Source organism: Miniopterus natalensis, chromosome 18, assembly GCF_054644295.1.
Source record: "Miniopterus natalensis isolate mMinNat1 chromosome 18, mMinNat1.hap1, whole genome shotgun sequence".
NCBI lineage: Eukaryota > Metazoa > Chordata > Mammalia > Chiroptera > Miniopteridae > Miniopterus > Miniopterus natalensis.
Genome location: NC_142098.1, coordinates 24,386,583 through 24,398,752, shown reverse-complemented (window position 1 = coordinate 24,398,752; position 12,170 = coordinate 24,386,583). Strand labels below are relative to the sequence as shown.

Genomic DNA, 12,170 nt, shown 5'->3' with positions numbered 1-12,170 from the left:
TTGCCTTCTGTAAGGCTGACATCAATTTTTACTCCCACCCACAGTATATACACTTGTTTCTCCATATTCTTGCCAACTGTGGCCATTAGCCATGATTTAAAATCTTTGCTAAATTGGGTGAAAATGAAACATTGTTTTCATTTCCAATTCTTTTTTCATAATAAACACCTTTGTATAGCTTATTATTTGCTTTATTTATTTTTGGATGGCCTGTTCAAATCTTCGCCCATTTTTCCTGAGGTTGTCTTCTTCTTATTGATTTATAAACATATGCATAAATATCGACTATAGAATAGTACGGTTTCATTGGAAGGATAAAGCATTTCGAAATGAAGGCAATAAAAAGTTAAAAATAATAACAGAGTATTATCTCGCGGTTTCCCCAGTCAGACTTTAACTTTATATTGTCTAAAAGACATCACTTTTAACCCAACCTGTACTAAACTAACTTCTGCCAAGCGGCCTTAGCAAGCCTCCGGGGTCCAGGGCCCAGGTGGGCGGGGCCAGCGTGTCCAGCACAGGTTTGCCCCGCCCTACCCACCGCTCCGCCGAGGGGGCGGGACCAAAGGACGCTCCGTCTGCGCGCGCAACTTTCGTTGCCATAGACGCTGTGGGGAGAGAGAAAGAAGCTTCACAGCTCCAGCACCCCGGGGAGACGCAAAACCTAGAGCGCTACGGCTTCGGCTCCCTGAGAATCGCTGGCGTGCGTAACGTTACGTGTGACGCCATCCCGGCCTCGAGGCGCGTGCGCAGTGTGTGTATCCCTGCCCTCGGGCCGCCGTCGGCCGGCGGTCGGTGGCGGCAAGGGCCGGGAGGTGTGGTTTCGCTCTCGGTTTCGGGAGGGCGGGTCTATGCCTATTTCCCGGCCTCGGGGCGTGTCACCTCCCTCCCCTGCCGTCGGGGTTGCCATAGACCCCAAAGGTGCGGAAGCGGAGGCTGGCCCCTGGAGCGAGGAGACCGCGTGAAGCGCCGCCTGTCTAGACTCTGGGGGCCGAGGTGGGCGTGAGCGAAGGTAATGCAGGCCTGGGTTCCAAGCCCGGGTCGCCCTCGGTATTCCAGTGGGTGTGGCAGGGGCTGGGACTGAGGCTCCTCCGGGTCAGGGACAGGGTCTCTTAAATGGAGCTTGGGACTCACTTCCACCAGTTGAAAGATCTGGGGTGCCCCTGGCCCAGAGCGAAGCGCTGGATCCGCCTTAGCTGTTACTTTCACTGTTGCTCGCAGGAGGAGTTGGCGGAAACACTTCTAAAACTTCTTGTGTTAATTGGAGAGGTAGCAACTGTTGATGAGATAATGCCGTTTTTGTCTTAGGTTCAGTAATTTTGCATGTATTCCTTTTGTGGCTTTAGGCAGGGGGTACACGACTTCCTCCTGGAGTCTGCAAAATAAGAGTGGCAATACTGACCCTTCTAGCAGAATTATGATGCCACAAAGTTCAATGGAGTGCTTAATGAAAGGGATGGAGGGACACATACTTTTTCTTTATATTCTTTAAACCACATGCTTTTTTTTTGGTCATGCATTGAAATGCTGGAGTGAAGTTGAAGTGCATTATTATGACTCATATTCAGAACCTAATCAGAGTCCCTTTTGTGCTAAATATGATATCCATTCTTTTTTTTTTTTTTTTTGAAAAATAACTTACAGAGTGCTTACAGTATACTAAGCCCTGTTTTAACCTCTGGATGATAAATGAGTAAACACTGCTGAGAGAACAGTAAAAGTAAATAATCATAGATTACAGTCTTCTGGATATTACTGTATTGTGATGCTAGCTCACCTTTATTTTCCGTTTTAATCATCAGACATTGGCTTTTTGTGGGAGGGTGATTGTCAATTTTTTCATGTTTAACAAATTTAGATTCTTTTTGAAAACGTGTGTAGAATGCATTGGATATACTAAATAAATGCAGAACTCATGAACTAAATCAGCTGCTAACACTGTGCTAACTAGTACAGTTGACCCTTGAGCAACATGGGTTAGGGCGCCAACCCTCATGTATAATTTTGATGCCCCCAAAACTTAACTACTAATGGCCTGCTGTTGACTGGAAGCCTTACTGATCAACATAAGCAGTTAACACTTACTTTGTATATTTCATGTATAAATGGATGTGTGCAGTTCTAACCAGTGTTTAAGGGTCAGCTTACCATGTAATACTCATTGCTGTCTGTTGGAATTTAGAACTTTTCCAACACTATGCCATTAAGCCATGCTTCTTTCCCTTATGTCCGTTTTCCTCTCTGGTGGACAGATGTTTTCGGTTTCTTACGCAGTGTCAGAACACAGAATGTAGGGTGACTATTTGTAATTTGTAAGGATATTCTTCACTTTAAAATTCTTCTATCAAGGTGTGTCAAGGGTCATAAGTTCTAGTGGCAAGAAGGAGTAATATTTTATAGTATGAGCATATGAGCATGGAGCTGTCTGACCAGATGAGGCAGGAATTTGTAGTTTAGAGACACGCCAGGATGAACTATAGGTCAGTATCAGCATTGAATAGAAGGAGGCTAACCAGTCATGCACCATAGTTAACAGTATAGTGATGAGTGTTAGTTGGTGACTCATAAAGTGATTTGATACCAACAAAGTACATGTCTTAGCAAGAGAGTGAGATCTGGACTGAAGACGTATTTGGCAATTCTGGTGGGTGAGCAAGTGGGTGGTGGTGGTAAAGAGGTCTGGTAGGGGGATCAGTGTTGGTTTCAGATGCGGGATCCTTTCCTGGAAGGAAGTGAGATTTGGAGGGAACTAAAAAAACAACAAACCTAAAAGTCATTTGTTAGAACTTGATCAAATGGTCAAGGGTCATATTTGGAGATGAATCTTGGTCCAAGTGTGTTTGGGGCTCTGTGAGTGGTGTCTTTGCCATTGATAGAGGAGGACTTTGGGGAGGAACTCAAGGGGTTGCTGTGGTAATAAGAGCTGCCATTTACTGATGAATCTTCCGTGGTATTTGCTTTGTATAGCCACGCAAGCATGTTTTATCCTTTAAAAAAATGATACCTCCGTTTTTTAAAATAAGAAACTGAGACTAAAGATGTAAAGTAATTTTCCCAAGGCCACTTATTAAGCTTTAAGTGGCAGAGCTGGAATTTGAGCCCAGGTCTGTTGGATGTCAAAGCCTTTACTTTTTTTTTTTTAAAAAATAGGTTTTTATTGACTTCAGAGAGAGGAAGGGAGAGAGATAGAAACCGCCCTGATGAGAGAGGATCATTGATCGGCTGCCTCCTGCATGCCCCCCACTGGGGATTGAGCCCGATACCCAGGCATGTGCCTTGACTGGGAATCAAACCGTGACTTCCACATTCATCTGTCAGTGCTCAACCACTGATCCACACCAGCTGGACCCTGTACTCTTTCTTTATTCCAAATTGTCTCATTATATAATTGAGTGTGCTGACATTAAGCCTTTCCATTTTATGCAGTTTGTTATGAGTGTGAGACTTGATTTGCTGTAGATGAGATTTTGCTCACTAATAAATTTGATTCATTTAATTATGTGTTTTCTTTTTCTAGATTTTAATTTAATTTGAAAATGAGTAAGTGCAGAAAGCCACCACAGGGTTCAAGTCTTGAGACATTCAGCCCAGATGTTGTTGCTGACATTTCTCAACTCTTTGCCAAGAACTTTACTTATGTCAAGCCACTTAGTAATGAGTGGCAGTTACCAGATCCCAGTGAAATTTTTACCTGTGACCACACGGATTTCGATGTATTTCTTGATTTGAAGAACTCCCTAAATGAAGTAAAAAACCTACTGAGTGATAAGAAACTGGTTGAGTGGCATGAACACACCGCTTTCACTAATAAAGCTGGAAAAATAATTTCTCATGTGAGGAAATCTGTGAACGCTGAACTTTGTACTCAAGCATGGTGTAAGTTTCATGAAATTTTGTGCAGCTTTCCAGTTATTCCACAGAAAGCTTTTCAGAATGGAAAACTGAATTCTCTACACCTTTGTGAAGCTCCCGGAGCTTTTATAGCTAGTCTCAATCATTACTTAAAATCCCATCGATTTCCTTGTGATTGGAGTTGGGTAGCTAATACCCTGAATCCATACAATGAAGCAAATGACAATCTTATGATGATTATGGATGACCGACTTATTTCGAATACCTTGCATTGGTGGTACTTTGGTCCAGATAACACCGGTGATATCATGACCTTGAAATATCTGACTGGACTTCAGAGTTTCATAAGCAACATGGCCACTGTTCACTTGATCACCGCAGATGGGAGTTTTGATTGCCAAGGAAACCCAGGTGAACAAGAAGCCTTAGTCTCTTCTTTGCATTACTGTGAAGTAGTCACTGCTCTGATGACTCTTGGAAACGGTGGCTCTTTTGTTCTGAAGATGTTTACTTTGTTTGAACATTGTTCCATAAACCTGATGTACCTGCTAAACTGCTCCTTTGAGCAAGTCCATGTTTTCAAACCTGCTACAAGCAAGGCAGGAAACTCAGAAGTCTATGTGATATGTCTCCACTATAAGGGGAGAGAGGTAATCCAGCCTCTGTTATCTAAGATGGTGCTGAATTTTGGGACTGAAATGAGCAGGAAAGCTCTCTTTCCCCATCATGTGATTCCTGCATCTTTTCTTAAAAGCCATGAAGAATGTTGTGTGTTCTTTCATAAATACCAGCTAGAGACTATTTCTGAGAACATCCGTCTGTTCGAGTGCATGGGAGAGGAGGAACAAGCAAGGCTGAATAATTTAAGGGACTGTGCTGTGCAGTATTTCATGCAAAAGTTTCAGTTGAAGCCTCTGTCTAGAAATAATTGGCTAGTCAAAAAATCTAATATTGGTTGTAGTGCAAATATAAAATGGTTTGGGCAGAGGAACAGATATTTTAAAACTTATAATGAAAGGAAAATGCTAGAAACTCTTTCATGGAAAGATAAGGTGGCCAAAGGATACTTTAATAGTTGGGCTGAGGAACATGCGGCCTATCATCCTGGGCAAAGTTCTCTTTTAGAATGGACAGCTCCCAATCTTGAGTGTCACTTATGGCATATTTTAGAGGGAAAAAAGCTGCCAAAAGTAAAGTGTTCTCCTTTTTGCGATGGTGAAATTTTAAAGGCTCTTAATGAAGCTATTGAAAAGTCATTAGGAGGAGCCTTGAATTTGGATTCCAAGTTTTGGCCAAAACAGCAGCATTGTCGTTCTTGTCATGTTTTTTCTGAAGAACTGATCTTTTCTGAGTTGTTTAGCCTTATCAAGTGTCTTCAGGATGAGCAAGTTGTAAAACCCAGCAACCAAATAAAGTGCCTGCTTGTGGGTTTTCCAACTCTCCCTGATATCAAAATGGATATGCCATTGGAAGTTCAGCTGCTTGAATCGGCTGAACTCATGACTTGTACCTGTTCATTGCTTCATGACGGAGACCCAGCTTACCAGCAGTTATTTTTGGACTGCCTTCTACATTCATTACAGCAGCTTAATACAGGCGATGTTATGATTTTGCCTGTACTTTCTTGTTTTACGAGGTTTATGGCTGGTTTGATCTTTATACTCCACAGTTGTTTTAGATTCATCACATTTTCTTGTCCCACATCCTCTGAGCCCCTAAAGACCTGTGCAGTCCTGTTATGTGTTGGTTACCAGGACCTTCCAAATCCAGTTTTCCAGTATCTGCAGAATGTGAGTGAACTGTTGAGTGCTTTGCTTAACCCTGATGCGCCCCAGCAAGTTTTACAGTTTGTGCCAATGGAAGTACTCCTTAACGGGACACTGCTTGATTTCTTGTGGGATTTGAATGCTGCCATTGCCAAACGGCACTTACATCTGATTATTCAAGGAGAGAGAGAAGAAATCATTGGCAGCCTTCATTTAGGAAATTGAACTTGTCTTTCTGAGTTTTAACTTGGAGGCTTCTCACGGTTTCCGTTGTTATTGCATCCCTTTGCTGTTAATTTAAAACCTTTTGTTTTGGGGAAAGGCTAACTTTTGCATTGTTTAAAGACTCATTTCTGGAAACCGTCAGCTGGTACCTGTCTCTAGGATACACATATCCCCAGGCACAGAGTTTTCCTTGTGGAATCTCTGAGTGCTGGTGTTCAGCCTCAGACATGAGATGTGCGTGTGTGCCTGGGGCAGACACACCCACGCCTGTTTCGCTAGGATTGTACCTGTGTGCCTTACTCGGACTTTTCCCAACTAATTTCCTCTCAGTGGCTAATGCTGTTAATTAATTGATAGAGGTTTCTGATGAAAGGAGGTGAGGCATTGCTGAGCCACACCGGTTTCCTTTAACGCTGACCATGTCAGTTTTGGATTCGGGGAAACTCATCTCGTCAGATTTCTTGATTTGTGCCATAGGTTGCCATTGACCCAATTTACTTTTATTGGGGCAAATTAAGCTACTGTACTGTTTTATGAATACTTTACTAACCACAACCATTCAACTAGAAAGATATCAGGACAGCTTCAAACCAAAGATCATGTTTAAAAAAATGGGAAATTATTGTGTCTAAGAATTCCTGTATCATGAAAAATCATATGAAGCAATGGTGTAGTGATTTTTAACTTCCAGGAAATAACCTGTGAACTAAAAGATATTTTAAATTGCAAAATAATGTTTATACCTCATATTGGGAACATGTGATTATGATAAATGAAGTGACTACTGAAGAAAAGTTTTAACACTTTTACAATGATGGTACAGCATTTACCAGTTTTTAGTCTTTACAAGTTCTTTTTTCGGTATGAAAGTAGCACTTTATCAAAAGTTTAACCATGAGATGGTTATTTTATCAGTTATGTTTGATTTCTTTTGAATTATATGTATTTAACAGTGTAACAGCTTTTCTAGCAAACTAGTAAGCAAATCTTCAGTACTTTGAAATTCCACAAAATGGAGAATATTTATATTCTTACCTGTGCATTTTAGACATTTGTTAGTTATATGAAAAGTAGATGTATTCTCTGATGTATTTGGTTGATAAATATTAATCTGAATTTTTTTCATGTTCTTTGCTATTTTGAGTTCCATTATAGATTCATGAATAAAGTCATTAGCAGAGAGATATTTGTGTTCGTCTTTTTTAAAGAGAATCATGGGGGAAGTTAAAAATATAACTTGGAAACAGATTTTTTTAAGGAAGGTTTGAATGAGAGTTAATGTTCCTTCATTTCCTCTGATTTGTATTCATTAAAATTTAGTCCTTAATATTGTAATATTTATGGAAGCTCTACTTTGGGAAAGAAATTGAATACTTAAGGGAGGGAGGGGAGTGGGTAGATTTAGTTCTTGTCAGGGAGGGTGTGGATGCCTGGAGGTAGATTTCTGGAAGAAATGTGATTTCATACTGGTGACTTCATGGAAGCAGTTCCAGTTGTATAATGATAGAAAATTGGTTACCAAGAGAGAATGAAAACCACTCTTGGAAAACCATTTTGTACTTAGTAATCTTTATGTCTTGGTTGGCTTGGTCCAATGTCATGACAGTTTATTCTTACTATAATAATTTGATTAGAATGAAGTTGAAGGCCTAGGTCCAGGTTCTGGTATTAAAACCTCCTTTTAAGCCTCTTAAACAAGTATTGAATACTTAGGTTTTTAACACTAACCTGTATTGGAATATATAATATATTGGTATATACTAGAATATATTTTGGTTTTTAACTCAGCTTTTGGAATCAGTTGCTGTTCATCTGATTTATTAGATTCAAATTTGCTTTAAAGGTGAGATATGACTTGAGGAAGATTAAAATTGAACTGAATGTAGATGACAGGTACCAATGATTTATAGGAATTTCTCTTTGAGAAAAGGAAGGAAAAATGCTTTCTAAAAAATGAGTGAAAAAGTAGAGGAAGACAAGTATGAGATGGTTCTTACAGTTTATCAAAGTAGTTACTGCTCTTTAAAATTTTTTTCATAGATCTTGAGATTTTTAATTGTGATGCCTTTTGAAAAGAATTTATAACAGCCAGAAAATGTAAATTTCATAAATGTGTTTCTTAAAAAACTTAGAGGGGAAAGAGATCTTATAAATTTAATTTCTTCAGTTTTAACTTTTGTCCCTTATAGAAAAATTCAGTTTTACATTTCAGTGGTGGCTTTTATGTATTATCCTAAAGTTACTTAAATATTTGAATGTGTTGAAAATATCTTTTCTGAAATTTAAAACCTAAATGTGTGGACTTTGCTCCATCTTTAAAATAGTTATTTTGTTTAAAAAATTTGTGTTAAAATATTTTTTCTACTTCAAAGATCTTGGAAAGAATAAAAGAAGCAAGATTAAAATATTAGGAGAGCTGAAAAAACATGTCCTTGATGTTTTTATTTTACTTATCTTTGATGAGAATACCAGGTCTTTAAAAATAGTTAAATCTTATTCTTTATTTCCAAATGAGGTCATTCATTGAATAGTTTCAAAATTAGTAACAGTGAAGTGTTGTAGGTATATAAAATTAGTTAATTCCTCATATCTTTAGAGATGAAAATGTTGATTATAAACCTAACTAAAACCTTATTTTCTATGGTTAAATACTTTTCATTGATTTTTTAAAAAAGGACAACACTGACAGTGTATTTTTAGCTTCTAAGATGAAAGTAAGAAATAGGACATTTTTAGTTCTGTTTCAATTTTTTAAAGTTTTTTTTTTAACATTTTAAAAATTATTTGAGAGAGGAAGAGAGATGGAGAGAGAGAAACATCAATGTAAGAGAAACATCAATCCGTTGCCTCTCCTATGTACCCTAACCTGGGAATTGAACCTGCAGCCTAGATATGTGCCCTGACTGGGAATCCAACCACAACCTTTTTGTTGTATGGGACAATGCTCCAACCAACTGAGCCACACTGGCCAGGACAATATAATTTTTTAATGAAAAAAGAACTTGCAAAACAAAATGTAGTGTGAAGCATGGCATTGTTTACATTTTTACAAGTCTTGTTTTTATAAGAGAGAACAGCCAGATTCTCATGTGTTTTTACGTTTAATCTCTTGCAATACCTTGTTTTGGTTGAAGTACTTGAGAAAATCTGGCCTCACATAGATATGTAGTTGGAAAGGGAGGAGTATTTTGATAACCTTCAGGTAATTATGGGTATTCTTTGATGCTAATTCAAAACTTGACAGGTGATAGTTTCTTAAAAGTTGATTACCATGAAGAGTCTTAATCTACATCAATGCACCTTTTGTACTCTGTTACACTTAAGTCCATTTTCTGTCTTACACTTTGAATGGACCACTTATGCACATGTAGTTTTACAACACCATGAATTTGTCATTTGGAAAATACCAGTTCATTGAGTTATACAGATCTTATAAATGTTGACACACTTGATTATATGGTATCCAGAGAGAGGAAGACAGAGCGGGGGAGAGAGAGAGAGAGATCAATGGTGAGAGAGAATCCTCCCTCGGCTGCCTCCTGCACTGGGGATCATGCCCACAATCCAGGCACGTGCCCTGACCAGGAATTGAGCCGCCATCGCCTGGTTCATGGGTTGACACTTAACTGCCCAGCCACATAGGCTGGACAAGAAATCACATTTTTAAACATCACTGTTGATCTCATCAGAAAAATGTAAGTATTGAGAAGCTGTCAAGCTTAGGGTGTTGAGCAAAAATTTTCTAAAATTCTCATTTTCACTTGAGTGCTTGAATTTTATCATGGCAACAAATATTGAAGGCTGTTTTCTGTGAAGTGACAGCTCACTTTATTAATTTTTGAGAAAATATCTGTCAGATACTCTTGTCTGAATAACTAGAGTTTGGCTGCCAGTTGTTCTTTAAAAATGGTGTTCCACGAAAAATGTGCAACTTGGTTTTGGCTGGTTTTCCTCAGTGGTTAGAGTGTTGACCTGTGGACTGAAGGGTCCCAGGTTTGATTTTGGCCAAGGGCATGTACCTGGGTTGCAGGCTCTATCCCGGCCCTATTTGGGGTACATGAGGCGCATGCAGGAGGCAACCAATCGATGTGTCTCTCTCACATCGATCTTTCTCTTTCTCTCTCTCCTCCCCCTTCCACTCTCTCTCAAAAGCCATGGGGACAAAAATATCCTGGGGTGAAGATTAAAAAAAAAGTAAAACTTGTTTGCCACGCAGTTTCACAAATGCTTTTCCTGGAGACAGCCATCCCATGACAGTATGCAGCAGAAGTGCATTTCCTGTTTAGTTTTTCCTTTTTTAAAAATATATCTTTATTGATTTTAGAGAGAGGAAGGGAGAGGGAGAGAGAGAGAAACATCAACAATGAGAGAGTCATCATTGATCGGCTGCGTCCTGCACGCCCCTGACTGGGGATCGAGCCCCCAACCCGGGCATGTGCCCTGACCGGGAATCGAACCTCGATCTCCTGGATCCTAGGTCGATGCTCAACAGCTGAGCCACGCCCGGCCGGACTGACAGTCTTGATCCCTATCACTATTTTTTATTTCTAGCATCTTCATTTAATTGTTTTCTTACAGTTTCTATCTCTCTGCTGAAATTATTCATGTGACAATGAGTGATGTCCAATTTTTCCATTGGAGACATTGACATATTTTTAATAGTTATTTTAAATTCCCTATCTGATTACTCTAATTTATATGAGTCTGGTTCTGTTGATTATTTTGTCTCTTGGCATTGTGGAGTTTTTTCCCCTTACTCTTTTAGTACACCACATCCCCAGTGATTTTTTTCTTTTATAGGGAAGCTAGAGAAGAAGAATCTGGGCAGTGCTCCATGGCCTTCCTGCAGCAGTTGCTCGTCCCCTCTCCTAAGCCTGTGCCATGAGGGATGCTTCCTCAGGTCTTTTGCCATATTTTTGGTGAGTACTCATTGGAATCTGTAGAGAGCAAAGCCTGTGAGTGTTGTGAATGCTCCTTATAGCTGAAGCCTTTAGAATTCTATGCTGTCGCCAGCCAATACTCAGCCTCTACGAATTTGTTAACAATTCCAGGTGAATACTTCTTCCGGGTGTTCAAGTGCCCCAAGTAAACAAATGCTTGTATTCTATGTCTCCCCACAGGCATTGTTTCTCCTCAGATTTTGGCATTTTTCTCAACTTCAGCTCTTTGATGAATCCAGGAAAAGTCGTTAACTTGCAGCTTGTTCAGCTTTTTTTAAAAAATTGTAAGGATGGGAGTGACATCCTTTCTAGTTCTTTTCCAGCTCCCTGCATCCAAGTAGAAATCGGGAACCTGATCCTCATTTTTAACATCTAATATCTCTACTGGTAGGGTGACTCTTTGTTCTGGTTTACACCAGTATAATTACTAATAGCATCCCCTTTTCACTCAAGAGTTTCCTTGTTTGAATGATAAATTGTATGATAACCCTGTCCTTGAAAATATTACATAATTAGGTTATCACCAGGAGCATATGTTAAGTTTGGGTGGATTCATTTATTCTAGATAAAAAATATTGAACATCATTTTACTGAGATTTGAAGGACACGGGGACAAAAGGTGTAAACGAAAGACATCATTAAAATCCAATGTGTAGGCTTTGTTTGGATCCTGTTTCAATCCAAAAGGATTTTTTTTTTAGACAATCAGAGACATTGGAACATAAGCTAGGTGTTAGAAGTTATTAAAGAATTCTTGTTATTTTGTTAATTATTTCAGTGATATTATAGTTAGTTTTTAAAAATCTTACTTGTCAGATAAATTCTGATGTATTTGGAGGTGAAATGGTATGACAGTGGGAATTTATTTAAAAATACTGAAAAAATGATGAAGGGAGAGAGAAATGTAATAGAGATAAAAACAAAAATAACAAAATAACAAAATAATAACAAAATTGATCATTACTGAAGCTGGGTGATAGGTACATGGAGGTTCATTATTTTATTATCTCATCTTTTTTGTATTTTTGTCAATTTCCATAAAAAAAAACTTTAAAAAGGGGAGAGGAATATAATCAGAAACCTGTTTCTTTTTAAAAATAAGGTAATTATCCTACAATTTAAACTGGTAAAAGTGATTTTTTTCTAGTGGCAGATCAGAGGTAATGCAGCCCTGCCTAAAAGTTTATTTGAAAACTTCCTGTGCTTCATTGATTATTCAGCAAACCAGATAATCTGTGGCAGGATAGGGACAGGGAGGAAAAACACCAGGGGAAATGCCATAGTTTCAATGCAGTTCGGAGCTGCAGGCCCACACTGCCCCAAGAGGAGGGAATGGATCGTGCAGATGTCTTTATAATCCTGACTCAATTGTGCAAACTTATCTTAG

General features: G+C 39.0%; 1 protein-coding gene across 1 annotated transcript; it reads left to right on the top strand.

Moving 5' to 3' along the window:
• The first annotated feature begins 785 nt into the window (after positions 1 to 785).
• Positions 786 to 7,025, top strand: CMTR2 (cap methyltransferase 2). The gene is made up of 2 exons (XM_016196309.2): positions 786 to 1,012; positions 3,518 to 7,025. The coding sequence occupies exon 2, from the start codon at positions 3,537 to 3,539 to the stop codon at positions 5,841 to 5,843; it is 2,307 nt and encodes a 768-aa protein (XP_016051795.2). The 5' UTR covers positions 786 to 1,012; positions 3,518 to 3,536; the 3' UTR covers positions 5,844 to 7,025.
• The last annotated feature ends 5,145 nt before the right edge of the window (positions 7,026 to 12,170 follow it).

What these genes read in the sequence shown, in the direction of transcription:
- CMTR2 (XM_016196309.2), top strand. Translation starts at nt 3,537, where the DNA reads ATGAGTAAGTGCAGAAAGCCACCACAGGGTTCAAGTCTTGAGACATTC.